The sequence below is a fragment of the Chenopodium album genome, chromosome 13 (genome assembly GCF_948465745.1).
Source record: "Chenopodium album chromosome 13, dcCheAlbu1.1, whole genome shotgun sequence".
In the NCBI taxonomy this organism is placed as follows: Eukaryota; Viridiplantae; Streptophyta; class Magnoliopsida; order Caryophyllales; family Amaranthaceae; genus Chenopodium; species Chenopodium album.
Window position 1 is genome coordinate 1,833,908 of NC_137846.1, and position 20,575 is coordinate 1,854,482.

Here is a 20,575-nt window from a genome sequence, read left to right on the forward strand (position 1 = left end):
CAAAATATTCGTATATTTTATGTCATTTCTAACTACCTATTCACCTATTTTTTCGATAATTATTTAAGAGAATCTTAATGTCAAAGATTGTTTTTGCGACAAAGAATATAACTCATACATAAACCCAAAACTATAAAAAAGTTAGACAAAATAGTTGAAGGAATGAGCTAACTAGCAACTACTTCTACTACTAAAAATTTCTTAAACAAGTAAAGAGAGTCTCACCTAATAACACACCTAATTTAGAGGAACTTTAATTCCAAACTTTGAAACCACCCTCAAAATAGTAAGTGCGTTAATCACACGACTTAAAAATCCTCAAAGTTTGACTTTAACTTACTTTTTCTTTCCCATTAAAATTGGAGCTAAAATTTTAGACCTAAAAAACAAACAAAACCACCTTTCGTTTTCTCTCTCCAAAATTCAAAAACCTTGAAAAAAACTCAACAATGGCGATCGCCGCCATGTCGTTTTCTCTCTCCTCTTCACCTTCCAACCCCAACCTTCACCATCGCCGGAATCTCTCTCCTCCGCTTCTTCCGCCGCCATTAACGCTTTCTTTCTCCTCCAAACAACTCAATCCTCTTTCCGTCTCCTCCAACCTCCTCCGTCGTTCTCCTTCTCACATTCGCCAACTTCTCCCTCTCGGTTACTCCGGTGGAGATTCCGGCGACGGCGGAATCTCCGGCAGCGGAGGCGGTGGTGGTGGTGGAGGTGGTGATGACGATGATTCCGGTGATAGTAAGAATAAGAAGGATGCATTTTTGATGTTATCGGAGATCGGACGATCGGTTGATAGTTTGCCGAAGGATTTGGCGACTGCGATTGAAGAAGGCAGGATTCCAGTGGAGATTGTGAGGAAGTATCTAGAACTCGAGAAATCGGCGTTTTTGCGATGGTTGCTTCAATTCGGAGGGTTTAGGGAAAGATTGTTGGCTGATGATCTGTTTTTGGCCAAAGTTGGTATGGAATGTGGTGTTGGTGTCTTCACTAAGGTTTGTTATTCTTGAATTTGATTTCTTCGTCAATTCTTAATTTGTTTTACATTTGATACTTATGATTAATTTGATGAATAAGTTTTATACTTATGAATAAATTTGACGACAATGTACTATTGTTTTCCCCTGATATTTCTAATTTAGACATAATATAGGATTATTAGAAGTACGTCATTGATCATTATGTAATGTTGAATGTTTTGGTAGTTATTACGTAGTATTTTGTTAATGGATTATCTTCGTTGGTTTTCGTGGTGATTGAAGCTTTTTTACTACCATAGAGCTGAATGCTGGGGAATATATTCCTTTAGAATGTTGTAATATACTTTTGAGAGTGTGGAAGTGTACATTTATGATTGTGGAGGTTTACTTTTTTAGTGTGATGATATCTTTTTAGGGAATATATTCATTTAGTGCGTGAAAATTAAGTACTTGGACATTCTTGGTGTTGAGGGAGGTGCTTTAGGTATCTAAATATGGTATGAGGAGATCAAGCGCAAATTTTTTTAGGTGGTTTATGGCTGCAAGTTCCAGCGGTGGGTTGTCTTCATGGTGCCATTTCAATCTTTTTCGGGAGACAAATTCTAGCATTTAAGAGTTTGATAGGTTGGGTAGCTTTTGCTATCTTTTTTTTCCTTTTGGATTTTTTATGCTCCTAATGATTTGGGGCATCCCGACAATCATATATTCGATGAAAAAGTTCAATCCAAAAGCTTTGCTTTAGCGATTAGGTCCATAATGATATCACTTTAAGGAGAAAATTGTGTTAAGCTCTTGAGATTAGTAATCCCAGGAATGTGTGGTCAATTCATAATATATGTTGAATCGGAAAATTTGAGTAGTTCAATAATTGTCATTGGAGCCCAGCCAGAGTCTGCTATACTAATTTCATAATTTGCAACCCACCAATGGTTTTGACAAAAACAGAGGGTATCAGTTTTCCTTAATAAAATGCTTTTTCATTCTTGGTAATCTGACTTGCATGAGTATGAGGTTTTGGATCGTAATTCGTAAGGGTTGGAGGAGGAAAATTTTTGTGGATGAACACACGGAATAATCAAATTTGATTCATGTAGCCGACCCCACTTATGGGATTAAGGCTTTGATTGTTGATTGATTCTCGGTAATCTGTTTATGTGGCTGTAAAGTGCTGTCAATGTTTGATTTCATATTATTGTGTCCTGCTTTAATCACAATAAAGTACGCTTGACTTTTTAATCCTAAATTCCTAATATTATACTACTTAGTAAAGAGGTGATCCTTAGTTTATAAAAGCTTACTGGTTCTTGTGATCTTCTTTCTTGTTATAGATGGACTTATCTCTTCATCTTCTTCTTTGGTCTCTATGTTTTGAGTCCCTTGTGAACTACCATGTGACACATTTGAACAATCAATAATTGTGTTTAATTTTGTTTTTGGGTTCAGACTGCTGCAGAATATGAGAAGAGAAAGGAGAATTTCTTCAACGAATTGGAAGTTGTTTTTGCAGATGTGGTATGTTATTTGCAATATGCTACAATTGATTGTGTTCACTGTTGCTTGTCATTCAGCCAATGGTTTAACTTGATGTATCATGCTCATCTCTATTGTTTATGCTTCTTCTTTCTCATGTGATTACCTGATAGTATATCTAGAAAATGGGATGTGTAATCGAGATGCCCTGGCTTCTTCCATTTGTATACATGGATGGAATCGTATAAAATGATCCTACTAATTCAGTAGTCTCGTCGCTAATCTCATCTTGTACTCCATATTCTTTGATGTCTGAATATTGGAATAGCCATTGGGAACAGCTGGTCAAGTTATTTACCAGTGTAAATCAAGTTATTTACCAGTCTTATCAGCTCCCCTCACCCTACTAAGTGAAGTGCCAAGGCTGGGGTAATAGTCAGGATAGGTTATGAATGCCAAATGAGCTCTCAGCTCTATGTCAAATTGTGGCGCTAATTGAATACTCATGTTCATCATGGACTCACAGTTTTGAATTTGCATGCAAGTGTTTTATTGATACTAGTTTTTGATAACTTCATTGCTTCTATAAAAGGTTATGGCCGTCATTGCGGATTTCATGCTCGTCTATCTTCCTGCTCCAACTGTAGCCCTCCGGCAACCTCTTGCATTGAATGCTGGACCTATTACAAAGTTCTTCCACAGCTGTCCTGATAATGCTTTCCAGGTCTTTAGTTGGTGCAAAATTACTTATGTCTGATTATTTTACTACGTGTCAGATTTGATGTAAATGTCTCTATTTCTAGATTGCTCTTGGTGGTGCTTCGTATTCATTTATACAAAGGATGGGAGCTATTGTGGTAAGTTCATTGGTTATGGTTCCATGGGTTTTATTATCTTTAACTTTTTGAGCATTGAAATATGTTGACAAAAGAGTTTCATGCTGAAGCTATATTTGATACATTTTGATGTATTTCTTTTTGCAGCGTAATGGGGCAAAGCTTTTTGCTGTTGGCACTACATCCTCTTTGGTATGCTATTGATTTTTGTGCTTATTCAGATAAACCTAGCACGTTCTCTAACTTCAGAAATATTGCTTGGATTTAATATTTGGCAATATATATCTAAATCATTGGTAACTTAAAATCATTCTCAACTAACTATGAGCTCATCTTCTTTATAGGAAGTATGGGACTTGGGCTATGGTTTATTCTTGATATCTAAGCTTTTTTGTCACCATTGAAACTTATCATTTAACTTTTTGGAAGGGATAAAACTGCAAATTTCACCATTCTTGACTTTCACGTGTCATTCTTCATAAAGCATGTTGTTGTATTATAGTCTATAATACATGATTTATGTTATATGTCCTCTTGTAAATCCTCTCCAATGCCCCTACATATTATTGTTCGGATTGGTGATTTTATTGCCTTACAGAGATCACCGAATGTCTGAAGCTACAAGCTTGATGATGGGTTTATTTTTTACAGGTTGGTACAACCATAACAAATGCCGTGATCAATGCACGTAAAGCTGTTGATAAGTCAGCTGCTGATGAAGTGGAGACTGTTCCTATACTATCCACTAGTGTGGGTTATGGTGTATATATGGCAGTTTCAAGCAACCTGAGGTACGTTCAAGTATTGGTTTGAATTTTTTTTTCCTTTTTTTTTTTTTTTTTTTTTTTTTTTTTTTTTTTTTTTTGCTGTGAATTCTGTCTGTTTACATCTGGTGGAACAAGGGGGGTTGCTGCACACACAAAATATTATACCCCGTATGTCCTTGTAGGCTTTTAGCAGGACATATCTGTTTCTATTAACTTTGTGATTATGTATTGATGTGGGTATCACAAATTCATTTACTCCGTAGGTTAAACTGGTGATATTTTTAATTGGCTGTTGCGCCTGTTACTGATGTTTCTTTTATGCAGGTATCAATTTTTAGCTGGTATTGTTGAACAACGGATACTGGAACCAATGTTCCACAACCAGAAACTTGTGCTAAGTGCTCTTTGCTTTGCTGTACGGACGGGCAACACATTCTTGGGTTCATTATTGTAAGTGTACTCTATGTTTTCATGAATACATTTTTATCCTCCTTTTCACTTCACATCCCTGCTCTATAATTCATCTTGCCTTATCTGGCTGCCTCATTTTCTGCAATGTTTACTGTATCTGTTAGGTGGGTGGACTATGCACGCTGGATTGGAATTCAGAAAGCTCATGATGAAAATCATGCTTAGGAGTAGATTCGCTTTGCATTTCCATCACACAGAACGTAGATCAACTGATTTGTCATACAAGAGGTTGGTGCTTCATGTTACAATGCTGTGTTTAATCTGCATACGGGAATGGAGCCAGTTGCATATGTTGATATACCCCTTTTGTTTTTTTCTATGTAGTATTTTTCCACATTTATGTCTTGAAAGTGAGGTGCTCTAGAAGACTAAACATATTTACAAGGTAAGTCGGATGGCAATTCCTGTTACATTTTCATTTCAGGGCCAGGAAGGGAGACCTTTCCTTTTGCTTTGCGCTAGATGGTTCTTTGGGACTTGACAAGGATTGCCAACAGTGTTTGAAGCTGCCTCTTGATTCAAAAATTATTTCAGTTGTGCGTTTGATTTGAGCTGTGAGCAATTTCAACAGACTTTGGAGATGCCTTTTGGTTAATTATTGCAATTATGCACTTAATTAGAGTTGAGCATTTTCTCCTTTCTATTTTCTGTTTAAGGGAGGGGAATACCTGAATGCAATTGTGTTATATATGATGATGATATGTTAATATTCAAAATTTGCCAATAATGTTAAAGATGTTTATGATATTATTGTGATATGGAAGTGTTTTGAGGATTTTTTTTCTCACAGTTGGGAGGTTTTATTTCTACTTTAGAATTGAGGTGTGAAATGTAATTCGTTCAAAATATTGTACACAATATGAGTGAGAACGGAGAAGTTTAGGGAGCATATGAACTACTCTATGCATCTGTTCATGTTGGTTATTTATACATTCGTAGGAATTTGATTCGAAGTTTATACTTGAAATTGGTACTATATGGTAGTAGTTTCAGTCTATTAGTGTATTCTATCTTGCCTTCCTATAAAGTTGTCTGACTTGTTCCCAAGGTTCAGTTGCTTTCATCTCTTCTCTACTTCAATCTGTAAATGCACCTAACTGTTAGGGTTATTAGGGTAAGTTTGAGTAACATTTTTGGAGTATTAGGGTCATTTATACTAAAAATTTAATGGGAACTATTTGCTAGACATAATCGCAATCGAGCCAAAGGTTGTATAGCCACACCATGTGACCCTTAAGGTCTACACTTCACAGACAGTTATCTTTGATAGATACTTCGTATATGCTATTAGCAGGTTAGATCATGGTGCAGGACTTTAACCCAATGAGGTTGTACAGAGGTAAGGAAACCATTTAGCAGATTTGTAGTTTCTTTTTCAAGAATTTTAGATATATCTTCAAGGGAATTACATGTATGACTTGCTATTTCTTGCTTGAGTTAAATAGTTAACCATTGAGTTTAGGGTCTTTCCAAATCTCACCAGCTAATGGATAACCTTTGGACACGGGCACCCATCCAACCCTGGAAGACAGTAAGAATGCTTAGCTTGAATGCTGTGTTAAAATGTAGTGATTGCACTTTGAGTAATGGTATACATCATACTTGTAAGATTAATACATTTTATGGTTGGTCCATCTTTCATGATCGTCAGTTCTATAGATTACACAATTGCTCACCTACAATACAGTGGCATGAAGAAAGATGAAACCAGCCATTCATGTTGACAATCTCTCACCTAGATCTGTGAAATGAAAAACCGCATATTTGGCAAACTAAACACTTGCAGACTATTATGTTGAGTATTATGTGCCAGAACTAGGACCATCAGAGTTCTGTATCTTTCTCAGATTCCAGTGCAGTCCCTCGTGGATGCTGCGCAAGAAATCACTGGTAGAATCAACTTGACATGCAGTTGGCACAGGCCAAGGAGCCATGCTACATATAAGTGTATCACCAGGACCCAACTCTTTTCTGTCTTTCCCATCGAATGATGCATATGCAGGACTTCTGCTGTTATATGGTACTTGCACTCTCACTGTTACATGCTCTGGCAGTATAAGGGGCCGAAAGGACAGAGAGTGGGGACAAATTGGTGTGAATAAAATGCCAGGAACCTGTCAATAGAATCATAGTCAGAAAGCTATGAAGTGTTCATTTGCGTTGAGCATTTGTACATGAAATTCTACTCAGTAAAATAATCAATTAGAAGAACAGTATAGAGGGATCAGTAGTGAACGACAGTTAAAGTGTGTACAATCAACAATTATAAACGAAGATCAAACCTGTGGATGGACCATAGATCCTCCAGCTGCCAATGAATATGCCGTGCTTCCAGATGTGGTGGATAAAATTAATCCGTCTCCTTGAACACACGTCATGAAATTGTTGTCACAATAGCATTCAAGATTTGTGAGAAATGGGGATATCCCTCGATCAATTGTAACTTCATTCAAAACAAGAATTGGCTCCTCTGCATCGAACTCATGTTTTGCCTCCTCTCGAATGACATGGCACATCAACCTGTGTCGCAATGTGATGCAAACAGGACCTCGAAGCACCGAATCAAGTGATTCCTTGTATTGCTCCCTATCTAAGATGTGTTAAAGAACAACTCTAAAAAAAAATAAAAAATTATTAGGGTTCTTGCATTTATTTTTCTTTGAAGGAAAGGGTTCTAGCATGTTGATCAACGTAAGTTACCATATCTGTTCAAAATCTGGGTTATTTAAGCGTCTAGCATACCAACAATGAAATCCCTAATCCTAAAGGAAGCGTGTGATTACCCTGTGACTGCTCCCAATAAAAATTTCATTGGGAATAGCTTTAAGAGGAGAGGATTGGAATGTTTGGCTAACCCTTTTAGACAAACTTCATGAGAAGAAAACATCAAAATTGCACAAGTTTAGAGAGAGAACATACCATTAAACTTTTTCATAAACAAAGTTTTCTCTCTCTCATGAATCATTCCCAGAGCATTAAGTTAAACTTGTTGAAAACACATTAAATGCTTATTTGGTTTCCTCAAATGACTTTTACTTGAAAACAAATACTTGTATTTATGAGCCAAGAGCCCAAAAGAGCAATATGGAAAGCACAAAGGATACGAAATGCAGTCATGAAGCCCAGAGATCCCATAGAAAGTGGAACTACAGGAGGAACTGGTCCTTTGAACAATGAAGCAGCCTGCAGCAAGAATTAGAAATTAGCCTAGGATTGCAAGAAATGAGTAACATTAAATCAATAGCTAGCTGCTAGCATTTACGTGTGTATGACTTCCTAAAAGATATATGTCAATAATCTAAGAGAACCCTGCCAATGGCTGAGTTGTATATATCTAAATCAAACAAAGCAAAAATAGCAAAACAGGCTAATCCTGAAAGACTCTAAAGACCTGAATGTTCAGATTTTGGAAGGGAATAGTAGAAAGAACCACTGCAAAAGCCCTCATGTTTCTAAGCTGTCAAGAGCTCTTTCATGAAAATGACTAAATGATTCTTTCTTATTTTTTAGTCATGAATTTCATTATTGAATTTGGCCATGATCATAGAACTCGATATTCTCAAGACAGCAATTTCTGGAGATAAACAACTTTTGCATGTATATGAGCAGTTAAGTGTATGAATTATTTTAGTGCAGATCAAGCTAATCCTTCTCATGTATCTAAACTCTTTTTGTCATTTGCAGTCCAATAAATTAAATAGAAAAGGAAATGAAACATACCCAAATTACAGTTCCATCCCCACCAAGAGTCACAACTAGATCAACTTTTTTATGCAAGTGCAAGATCTCATCTGTCAATTAAATACGAAAAAAAGAAATAGATTTAAAAACATAGTAAAGCATAGACTGCGTGAAGTAAATTGTGTTCCTCGTCTCGTCATCCATAAAAGGACTAACATAAAAAAACAAAAGCTAAAGAATGTCAAGGCTACTATGAGTAAATCAAAAATTCAAAAACTACATAAAGTGACAAGAAGCACAAGTGTTGTAAGTTGTTCTATATGGAAGTACTAATAGCAATATGCTAGCTTTAAAATAGGTACTGGCAATATTAAGTCGAAGTACTAGATCTTTCAATCTTACCATCCTTCCAGGTCTGGACAAAGTTGAAGAAAGATGATTCCTTTGTGAGATCAGATTGAACTCGTGGTTCCACATAAATGTTTAGATTCTTCTGTTCCTTCAACCATCTGCAAAAATTGAAATTATATCTGGGGTTTCTTGAACCTACAGTAGCTTCTCAGATTGATGGCACAAACAACTTCCTTAAAGGATTCAAATAGAATACAGGTATTGGATCCAAAAAGAACTTCATCACAGCAGAGCATTGATATACTGGCACATTAATAGTTAGCATTGTTTACCTGACTAGTTCAGAGCATAGAAGTTTCACAGAATCTGATTTTGGCTTGGTCAAAATAAGAACAGTTTGGGGATTACTGTCCCACTTGAGATATATCTGAAACATGGAACAAACAATCACTCAATTGAGACAAAGAGGGGCTAAACATAGAAGAACCCAATTCCTTAGCCACTGGAAAACCTTAGCATTGAGTTCTAAGCATGCAACAAGCAATCATTCGTGAAAGACGAGTTATTCTATACAGACATAATTAACTATTAGAATCTGCAAACTAGATCGTTTATTTATATTAGTTTGCAAGTTATGCAATACAGACATAATAACTGTGATCCACTAACTATTAGCAGCAAGCAGCATTGTTGTACATGTATACCTGTTTGCTACTGCGCTCTGTAGTTTTTATGTTTCCACTTTCAAAAGAGACTACATCATGCTTATACCGATTTCCCTTTGAACGGTTTCTATTCCATGAAAGTTTGAATGATGCCTGCATAAAAACAAAAAAGTAATTGGAGAGGGTACCATTAGCAAGGGAATTTCAATGCCCAACATAATGAGGAAAGAATTTTAATATTGATGGTCAATAAAATTGAAATGGATATTATGAATGCGAAGGATGGGTCTCTCAATTTCAGATCATTTCGATTGAACAAGAAACAGCAAGCTAAATCACATCCAAAGATGGTACAATTAACTATTACCTTCTTCACCATCTTTTTGTCCACAGACTCAGAATCTGATGTTGGTTCCCCATCAAGCACCTCATGATTGCAGATTCCATTTGCCCCACAGCAATGCCCGTTTTTCCCATTTTCCGGGAGACACTTTTCTGGTTGGTCAGGCAAGTCAGCTGGTCTCTTATTAGGGAGATCACAACCAGAATTAACAGACGATGATGCTGCAATGAAAGATCAACTCATCACAACACTTCTAGATACCAGAGGTTTAGTCCTTTTAAAGGCTAATCATTGACAGCAATGTTGGGAGCCTCTGGCAGAGTGGCAGATATACTGAATAAGGAAATACAATCTGAACATAATGAAGCATTTGACAAGGAATATCAAAATCTGCCCAACAGAAGACCTTCATAACAACCATGGATCTTCATCTTAGACCACTCAGCATAACTAATAATTTTTTGAGCACTTTAAATGTCTAAAGGTCCATCAGTTCCTTCAACCTAGTCATTGAAAAGTGTTTGGGTTTGTGAAGCTATGTTTTCCCTACAATTTAGTTAATTACCCGTATAAACGTGAATGCAAACTTCTATTACTTTAATGATTGAACTACAGAAAGGGACTGCAAAAGAATTCATTCTATGTATATAACTATATACATTAATGAATGAACTACGGAAAGAACTGCAAGAAATCATTCTACAATTAATATAACTCAGTACACCAAACCACAGCTGCAAGCAAAGGAAGTCATAAGCAAAATAATATAAGTTGTCCATGTATATATAGGAGACCTTTGCGTTCTAGTTGGAGAGTCTTTGCCTTCTCCAGCTCAAACATTCGCTTCCATTCAGCTGCCTCAGCTTGAGCAGAAGTTTTTCCTTCTGCAGCACGCCTCAGTGCCTTTGCAACAGCTAAAGCAGCAGACAAATCCATAAGCATTTTATCACAGGTTGAACGTAAGAACACTGAAAAATATGACTACTGTAAACTAGATATACTACCAGGATTTGACTAATCTTACTTCTCATAGCTTCAGAAAACTCTACAAGATTATTGTCTAATCCTTCGAGAGGTAGCTGAAGCATCTCTTGTATTGCCTTTTCCGAATAAGCCAGGGGAACCATTTCTGAAGTTCCATTTTCATGATATGAACTGGAAACCCTTCCATTTTCCTACATGCAAGGAGCAAGAATGGTAAGTGTAGCCCAAGCTTTAATGAGGCCAAAAATCACTTCAATGTCTAGATTAAATCTATCTATATCTATATCTATATCTATATCTATATCTATATCTATATCTATATCTATATCTATATCTATACTCTATACTTAGTATTTAAAAACACAAACCACAAATTTTTCATATGACACATGTCATCACAAGTCACTACTCACCCATTACCCCATATGACACATGTCACCTTTCTAAATCTTTTTGTTTAAGTGTTTATGCATTCTATAACTTGCAAATTCAATAAAGAAAATAAAGTGTTTTATTTCCGCCATAATAAAATCAAGTTGATCCAATTAATACACATCACATAAACATATGAATTATAATGAAAAAAAAATGTCTTTTCAACTCCTAGACTTAAAATATAACTTAAACTAATATGTCATTTCATATTCCACGATCTTTATGTATATATAACTAACTAAATTCCTTCATCTTCTTCTACAGTTCTACCTTCTCTCTCTCTCTCTCTTTTTTTTTTTTTTCTTTCTTTTAAGTTTTAGCAATGAAACAATTATTTCATATTTCATATCAAAAATTTCAACTATTGAAAAGCATATCTATATATGAAATAACCAAGTAACAACCCATGCATCGAACGGGTCAAAAGGCTAGTTAAAAATTATAGCGCTGCCTAGATGACGAATAAAACCACTTTCCAAACCAATTTATTCAGCAAAACAATCAGAAATGATCCAAATAAAACAGGGAAAAACAAATTAAATAACTTAGAGACTAGATTTTGAATTTTTATCCTCTTAAGTAAATCTATCTAATATTAAGGCATCATCTGACATTTCTACTCCTTTTTCAATATGGGGATCTCCTACCACCCCAATTTTATACAAGTCCAGCCTGGTCAAACCTAAGCACCCTAAGCCAAGACACCGAAGCATAAGCCTTAAGTCCATCAGACAATCACCACAGAACTCCTAAAGCACTAATCAAAGCGGTCACCGAGGTTCGGAACTTGGTCTTAATGATGGAATGCCTATAATTACCTACTTAACCAAGTTGGGTTACACCAAAATTTAGTACTTATTTTCATGAGAATGCTAATCAGCTCTCTTGCCAGCTTTTAACATAAACCTAACTAATAATACCCATTTTAATACAGCATTCAAGCTAAGCATTCATTACCATTTTAAAATAAACCCAAATGATAATTCCCATTTCTAACATTAATATAAAATTAATTGCTTTAAATTCAATCAATATCTTCAAATTCATCAAACTTTCTAAAACCAAATCAGCATTCACGATCACACATTGAAAACAATCCAAACAATTAACAATCAGCATTCACGATCACACATTGAAAACAATCCAAACAATTAACTTTAAAGACACGAACTTGCAGCTTAACCCACAATTCTTACAGCAAACTTGAAGTAAAATAACAGCAAAACAAAAAAAATCAAACAGAAACCCTAAACTCAACTAAATTGTGCAAAAAAAAAATCCAAACTTTGAACTATAAAATAGTAGAGATGATAAAAATTACCAGTTCAGGAGTCGTCATGGTCAAATGCAACCCAAAAACCAATCAAATTGTGAAATTGAAGTGATATAATGAAAATCAACTGCAACTTGAACTTTCTCTCTCAATGATTAGAAATCAGCAAGAAATAAATACAGGAGTTGGTAAGTTCTTCAATATTTGTTGGAGGGTAGAAAAAAAGTGGGGTTTTCTTGGTTTATTTATAACGAACGAGATTTTGACGACTCTCAAGTCTCAAGACTAGAGTAAAGAGATTAGGGAGTCCCCACTATGGGGCGTGGAGACTTTTGATCAATTCTTTGGAAGAGAAGAGTAGATGAGATCATGATTTCGGACAACGAGATTTGTTGACTCTTTTCGGTGTTAACAATTTTACCAGTGATTGGGACTATACTTGAAATGTGAAGTTTTGACGCGTAACGTCTATATGCTAATGCACACAATTAATATGACGTTTTTGTAAATAATAGAAACATGAGAAAAATGGTACATTAAATGTACCACTGTACCATTAAGAGAGAGAAAAAAAAAGTAATAAAAACCCTAAATTACCCTCCTATGTGCATGTAAAACACATAAACTCTATGCGCTAGATACACTCTACTTGGTTGGGTAAAAGCTTATTAGTTATTTCAAATCTAATGTGGAGTATAATTATATTTCCTATTTTTATTTCTAAGCAATTAAATGTATGTTTACAATAATACTTTGTTTGGTTTGGTATTAAATGTTACAATTAGAATACATGTGAATATCACTATCACACATCATTTGAACATAATTATCTCGGATAAAAAGCATTACAACTCAATATTCTTTTTTATCTTCCATGATTTTGTTAAACGTCGTGTTCTTCTTTCATAAAAAATTTTAAAACAAAAATTAAAAAAAATAATCATGCATTTTGCATTATTATGATTTATGAACAAGTACTTGTAAATTTTTAATCCATGGAATGAGTCATGTATTTGGAAGGCTCGGGTTATGCAAAAATGAGATAGAAAGGATTTTAAAAAAAAAAAAAAAAAAGAGGAGACTTGTGTTGCTATGAAAAGAGAATGACGAAACTGATGAATTAGATGATGTTCCAGTTATTTAGAAATATTATTTAAAAAATATATTTAAGTTATAAATTTGACATTACAATACAAAGTAATTTATTAACGAGTTGTAATATTATAGCCCATTATCCAAACTTGACTAATAATATAGAATTACTTTGTATTTTATATGATTATAATATATTATAGCAAAATACATATGAGGTGTATTGATTTATTTATTATTTTTTTAATTAAAAAAATACACAATGTTGAAAAGTCATATCTAAGATTATAATATGAGGTGTATTGAAATCTATTCTTTTTAGCTACCTCAATCCCCTTAAAATCAAATGTAAGATCAATTTTCAATAATCTGAATTTAAGTTGGGCAAGGCTTCCCTTAACGGAAGATAAATCTCCACATTTTTATGCTTCGTATTCGATTCAAGCCCGTTTTGTAACATTAATACCATTAACTTAGAAATGAAATACTTCGTATAACTTAGAAATTTTATAAGAGGTTCGAACCCTCAATCTCTTATAACACATATGACTATTTAACCATGTAAGTCAATATCAACTATGTTATTTGTATGGGAAAAAAAAAATCAAAAATCATATAAGTGCAAATCATAAGTTATGATTAATTGTACGTGTACAACAGTAAAAATCCGGGACAACGTCCGGGTCACTCACTAGTTGTATGATTAATGGTGATGGTGGAAATGATGATTGTTGAAATCAAACTATGTATGTATTGTCAAGATGTGAGTCGTTCATTAATCATTATAATGTTTTTGTCTAAGATTTTAATTGGAATCTTACTTGCAAATGATACTTTTGTTCTAGAAGAAACGACAACACAGCAAACGGAATTTTCCTCTCTTTTCTTTATTTGATTACAAGCAAACAAAAAATAAATACGAAAGTATATTTTAACTACATAAAATAAAATTAAAGAATTTTAAAAGATTTGCAAAGATGTATGAAAACGATAGGAAAGATACCCCCGCGTAAGACGACTAATAGTTTGGGAGTTGGTACTTTGATAGCCACATTCATGGAACTTTTTATTTTTTTTCTTTATTTTTTTTTTTTTTGGTGGACATTGATTGAACAAAAAAAATTATAAAAGGCTGCGTTTATTTTATTGCAAAACGGTTAATTTGAAAGTAATTATAACAATTTTTTTGAAAACCTTAATCCCTTCAATAGTGACTTTTAATTTGTACTGTATTGAATTTTTTTTTATTTTTTTTTTTTTTTGGTCGAATCTTCAAATGCTAAGGTGACTAAATATTTGCACAACTCTTCCATAAAAATAAACTATTTCATAATATCACCTAACAAAATGTTGGTCTTTTGATCCATATTTTATCATATTTTCTCATGCACAAATTATTGTATGTTGTTGGCCACACAGTGTGACCAGTTATTATAGGGGTTACTTTGTTAATGTAATAGGGGTTACTTGGTCAGTGTTATAGGGGTTAGTCGGTCAGTATTATAGGAATTACTTGGTTAGTGTTTTAAAGGGGTTATTTTGTTATTTTATAAGTGGTCATACCTGACCAGCCACACACAAAACGAACTGATTCTCATGTATCATAAGTTCATAACCTTATTTCCATTCTCTAGATAACTAAGTTCAATGCGACATATCACATCTATAAACTATATTTGTAAGGTTTACTATTGTTGTAGGAAACAACGATGACTTAATTTAAAAAGTTTAACTGATACCGTAAAAATCAATGATTTATCATTCACAATCAGTACAAGTACAGCGGTACAAGCCTTTAATTTTTGTTTTTGTCATAAAACCAAGACCTGATTAATACTGTAAATGATATTTCGTATAAAAACTTAACTAAAAGACAAAAGCTAATATTAGTAGTAGTTATGCTCGCAAATGACCAACATCATCTAACAATATTCCATGCATCTATATCAACATAATTCCTTTCACTTGCATTATTCCATCTATATATCAATTCCTTTCACTCATCATTCCATTTATACATAAGACAATAATAGATGTCATTGTATTTTTTGTACAATCTTTTAATTTTAAATCTAAACCTTCGTATGGTTTGCTATAAAAATCATCATATATCAATCAATTGTAATACGAATACATAAGAAACCGTCATATTTGGGAATTTTATTGGTATGGCCATGTCATGATGCTAACCTTCACTAATACTCTATAATTATTCATTTTTTACAAAAATTATATTACCACAAGGCTAGCAATATAAAATAAAAAAAAAAAGTAAAAAAAAAAAATGAGCACATTATTTAATATGACACTCAAACTACGTACAAAACGTTTTTTTTTTTTTTTTTCAATCTACCAACTTATTAAAAAAAAAGGAATGATTTTGCTTAAGGCAAAATTTACTTTTCTCCCTCCATGTCTTTATGGTTATAAAATTATCAAGATCAATAATAGATTTATAAATTTATTTTTGTTTTTTATTCCACTTGGTATATATATCGAGAGTATATTATAGAAGTTCAATCAATATACCATGGAGTATATATTTATTTCAAGTTTTACTAATTGTTTTAAAATAAGAGAACTTTACATGACACCTTATAATTTTATTATTTTGACAGATTCAATCCCTTATTATTTTATATGTATATACAAAGCATATTACTTGTATTTACAAATTACCCAAGGAAAAAAAAAATTAAAAAAAAAATCATCTGTAATAGCGACGTTTGTTCCCCCACCAAACTCCAATTATTGACCAAAGAATTGTTTTTGACTTTTCTCACATAAACAAAAGAGACTCCACAATTGACTTGCCTCCAAATTTTCTAAAAATAAAAAATCAAAGACTATTGAAATTGAACATTCCAGTTATTCAACACCATACACTATTAACACTAAACACTTTCTTAAATAATATGGTGGTTTCCACCTAAATGACTGGAACCGAAAGTAAAACTCCTAAAAATAGAAAAAGACTTGCAAAGTGAATAAACCAAAATGTTGACGTAAAAACCACTTAATTTCGGACAAGATATCAAGGAAGCAAGGTACTACCTTGTGTGTTTTTTTTTTCTAAAAAACTTCCTCCATATGTAAATGGAGAGAACTGAAGCACTCTTTAAAATACTAATAAATCGATAAAAAAAATATTATGAGTAATAAATTGATAGTGGGCCTCACTATTCACTAACGGAATTTTTAACGGTGGGATAACGGCAAGGTTACCGTGTGGAAACAAAATGTACCTTGGGGTTATAGTATAGAAAGTGATATATGTTGGGACACAAAGTAGAAAAGCGAAATTAATAGGGTTATTATATAGAAAAACCCTAGATAAAAAGTGCTAAAGCTAGCAAAAAAACAAAAAAAAAAAAAAAAAAAAAAAAACACAAACCGAAGAGGGACTATATACACTAAAGTATAATGGGAGAATAGTGAAAAATAAACTAATCAATAACTGTGATTATATTTTTCAATGTACAAACTGTATTAAGGGGTTTATCTCAACCCTATATATATGACAACATACAACTCAACAAGTAGTGTATTGAGACTATTGACAATAGAAATTAATGGGAGAAAGTGAAAAACCCTTAATAATTCTTCTATTTAAAGGGTTGAGATTAAAATTTAATTATAGTGTCCGGTAACATTTTTTGGTTATCCAAAAAATATAATCACAGAAGATTGATCAAGCTTAATTTCAAGCAATAAACAATTTCAAACATTTATACATATATTTTTTTTTTTGTTGCTAATAATGACTTATTAAATTAAAGATGATCAAAACTTCACTTGTAAAATAAAAACCTCAATACATAATGTTGTACGTATGTACCACAAAACAAGCTAATAAAGCAATAAGTTGGACAACTAACATTACATTGAGAAAGAAAATCAGTTGAGTTTAATAAAATCTAATTAAGAAAATAACTAAACCTAAGATCGTTTAATTAGAACATAGTACTCAAAGATAAAGCCATCACACCCATAGTCATCACAGTAGCAGCAGCAGCAGCATCACAATCAGAATCAGATCTAGATTCCTTCCTCTTGGGTGGTGGAGGCGGTTCTTGGTAAGGGATCACGTTAATCCTGGTGTTGATCCACCCACCATGCACCAATCCGCCCTCAGCCTCGACCTTATTAGCCTTAGCCTTAGCTGCCGGGCGTTTAACTTCGAGTTTACTAATGTAATAGGTTGTTCATCATCGGGTATGGCCTGAACCTCTAAGGAGGTTGTACCAATGAGGCGATCTTTCATCATTAATCTGACTGCAGCAGAATATATTTCTATGTTTATGTTACACTTTTGCATTTGGTTCTTCGCTAGATAATAGCGGAACTTGCCGTTCCAATTTGGGTTTGAACCACCGTGCTTGTCAATCCGGGTGAACCGCTTTCGAGTCGGGTCATTCCACACCACGGCGTATGTCCGCATTCGTCGACCAAGTCTTAGTCTCCGGGACCTAGGTGGAGGGTCTAGGTCTTTGCCTGACTCCAAGGTGAACTCTATAACCCAACTTTGGCTCTTTGTTTCGGTTGATGACTCTACTGCCATAATGTTGTATGTAGTTTAACAATATTTTCTACTATTCTTTTGTGAAGGAGTGAATTCCATTGATTATTATATTTATAAAGGTTGTTACAAAGATAGTTTTGTGTTTTGACGTGGGTTAGCCGACCACATAAAAAACGCGCTGAAAAATTTAAGGTGTTTAAAAAATTGATAGTTTAAATTAATTATAAAAATAAAATATTATCTTTTTCAATATTTTTTTTTTTTGTGGTGATCTTTTTCAATAGAATCTTTATCATATAAAATATTTTATTTAAAAGCTCATATACATATTACTATTAGGAGAAGGAAAACTTTTGAATACACCCGGTTTTCAGTAATTTACTGTACACCGGGTACACTTTTGTCAGATTTGTTTTCACTTTTGTCAAATTTAGTGTCAATTTTGTCAAATTTATCAATGAAGCATAAATAACTCATATATATCAGGGTAACTTTTATGCATTTTAGTGTAACTTTTGCGTATTTTATTGCCACTTTATAACGGATGTTCAGTAATTTACTGAACATCCGTTTTATTAAAAGTTTGTGTTAGGAGAATAATCTAGTCCGGAAATCTATAACTAATACTAAAGTAGGAACCGTTGATGTCATTTTTTTTCAAAGTTGTACACGTGGTGCTATCTCATGTAAAGATTTCCCGCTCAAATGCTATTCTTTTTTTAAATAAAATGCTAATTACTTTTAAATAGATAATATCTATTATTTAGGTAATGAATTTAAAATAGAGAACGATTTGCTAATGAGGTGTTGAAAAATAAAGAAATTACTAAAATAGTATTCATCTAAAAATATTTCTCAATTTAGTGTCCACGTAGGTTTGGAAATTACAAACCTAGGTTATGGTTAAAAAATCATTGAGAGAACTTTTTTCTAATAAAATCCTAATAAATATGTATACCATCAAATTATTTTTTTATTTTTTATTTTTTTTTTCACCCGAAGAGGGTTTTTTTCTATTAATTACTCAAACCTTAATCAAGGAGAACATAAGAGATTACAGTTGGTAGGATTTCTTCAAGCCAAAATTTCATTTATGCATATAAGATATATTTTTATCAAGTCAAACATCAAATCGTTTATTTTAAATAATGCTTACGATATCTTAATTTTAATTAGCATTGAGCCTCATCATTAATGCTTTTGTATTTTATCAATTGTAAAAATGGATATAAGCACTATGGAGTATGAATATGATGTAGTAATATAAATGTTTAAAAATTTTCTAGCATTTTTCTTTGATAGCAAGTAACCAAGAATATTATTAAGCTAAGCTAGAAATATCTAGCAAAATAGCAGAGCTAGTAACCAAGAATTTTATTAAGCTAAACTAGAAATATCTAGCAAAATAGCAGAGCTAGTACAAGAAGGATAGTCTTCCACCCAAACTCACAAATCCTCATAGTTTCTACTATTTTGAGCAAGTTTGTGGGCAGCCACATTCCCACATTGCTGACTTGCGTGTAATCAATAAAGGAGCACAAAGCAGCTAGCTTAAGGATGTCCCTAACAATAATATGACCAAAGCTAGACATTTCATGCTTCCCCTGCTTCAAATAATTGAATTGATTGCTGCATTCCATTTGTAGCATATTTGTTATGGATTTAAATTCTCAAAAAAAATATTTAACATGAAACATCAATGTTTGGAACAATGGTGAATTAAAGTTTGTAAAAAAAAAATAAAAATAAATGGTGAATTAAAACCCTCAGAGAATAGTATTGAGACTCCAATGATTTTTTTATTTAGACTTTAAATACAAAGCGATAAAAATTAGGTTTAGAGTTTTCCAATCTTACGTGAACACTACTTTGAGAAATATTTTAAAGTGAACACTATTTTAGTAATTTCTTTATTTTTTAACACCAATTTGGCAAATCATTCTAAAATAGATACAATACCTATTATATTTGTAATTTATGTTGATATTAGGTTGTTGGTGTCTTTATAGGAGTTGTTAGGTCAAATAAACTGAACTTATGAATATTTTGAACTCAAAAAAATATGAAAATAAAATTTACAAAAATTCAAAGATAAATTATTGTGAAACCCGTGCATCGCATGGGTGCTATCCTAATAGCATAACAATATACAACCCATTAATTTGTGTATATCTAGATAATTGTTGGCTCCAGGGTCGTTTCTGACTTTTGTGAGGCCTATGGGCAAACTACCATTTAGGGGCCCTATAAATTTAATCATACATGCGATATACACTAAATATTTATTGAAAGTGAAAGTACTTTTTATGAGGCTTTTTATCTTATATTTCCTTCGAAAGTTATTATAATTCTAACGTTTCGAATTACATGTTGGAAAAATCCCATATATATACACTCCTTTGATCATTTCTTGTGATTTATATGTTGGAAAAAATATATAACATCTTGTTAGATTTTCCTTGAAATATACTTTTATTAAGTATATACGATGTACAACTTAAGATGTTTAAGTTATAAAATGTGCATTAGCATTAGCAAATGTGAAACCTCCAACGTTGCATGTGTGATTAAAAAAGAACAAAGTATAAATCATAACTTTATTACAAAAATAAAGTCATATGAAATTACAAAAGTATCTCATATAAATGCTCAAAAAAAAAAAAAAATAGTGTAAGAAATTTTGTATAAGAATAATTACATGTTGT

The 20,575-nt window shown here is 33.0% G+C and overlaps 2 protein-coding genes across 2 annotated transcripts; one reads left to right on the forward strand and one right to left on the reverse strand.

Annotated features, from left to right (window-relative positions):
- Positions 1 to 376: 376 nt before the first annotated feature.
- Positions 377 to 5,313, forward strand: LOC145575895 (protein RETICULATA-RELATED 4, chloroplastic-like). Its single transcript, XM_081633690.1, has 9 exons — positions 377 to 995; positions 2,424 to 2,492; positions 3,043 to 3,174; positions 3,254 to 3,307; positions 3,434 to 3,478; positions 3,938 to 4,077; positions 4,378 to 4,503; positions 4,629 to 4,752; positions 4,849 to 5,313. Exons 1-8 carry the CDS (start codon positions 450 to 452, stop codon positions 4,687 to 4,689), a joined length of 1,173 nt encoding a protein of 390 aa, XP_081489816.1. The 5' UTR covers positions 377 to 449; the 3' UTR covers positions 4,690 to 4,752; positions 4,849 to 5,313.
- Positions 5,314 to 6,075: 762 nt separating this feature from the next.
- LOC145575896 (NAD(H) kinase 1-like) lies at positions 6,076 to 12,419 on the reverse strand. The gene is made up of 11 exons (XM_081633691.1): positions 12,305 to 12,419; positions 10,589 to 10,739; positions 10,359 to 10,478; positions 9,589 to 9,785; positions 9,261 to 9,374; positions 8,889 to 8,983; positions 8,608 to 8,714; positions 8,245 to 8,315; positions 7,629 to 7,707; positions 6,807 to 7,114; positions 6,076 to 6,638 (listed from the first exon to the last, which is right to left on the reverse strand). The coding sequence occupies exons 1-11, from the start codon at positions 12,320 to 12,322 to the stop codon at positions 6,327 to 6,329; spliced, it is 1,572 nt and encodes a 523-aa protein (XP_081489817.1). The 5' UTR covers positions 12,323 to 12,419; the 3' UTR covers positions 6,076 to 6,326.
- Positions 12,420 to 20,575: the final 8,156 nt, after the last annotated feature.

What these genes read in the sequence shown, in the direction of transcription:
- LOC145575895 (XM_081633690.1), top strand. Translation starts at nt 450, where the DNA reads ATGGCGATCGCCGCCATGTCGTTTTCTCTCTCCTCTTCACCTTCCAAC. An exon ending in AAAGGATGGGAGCTATTGTG is followed by an intron (nt 3,308 to 3,433) that starts GTAAGTTCATTG and finishes TTCTTTTTGCAG; the next exon opens with CGTAATGGGGCAAAGCTTTT. An exon ending in TTGGCACTACATCCTCTTTG is followed by an intron (nt 3,479 to 3,937) that starts GTATGCTATTGA and finishes TATTTTTTACAG; the next exon opens with GTTGGTACAACCATAACAAA.
- LOC145575896 (XM_081633691.1), bottom strand. An exon ending in TCTCCAACTAGAACGCAAAG is followed by an intron (nt 9,786 to 10,358) that starts GTCTCCTATATA and finishes CTTTCATTGCAG; the next exon opens with CATCATCGTCTGTTAATTCT. An exon ending in CAGAGCGCAGTAGCAAACAG is followed by an intron (nt 8,984 to 9,260) that starts GTATACATGTAC and finishes TCCATGTTTCAG; the next exon opens with ATATATCTCAAGTGGGACAG.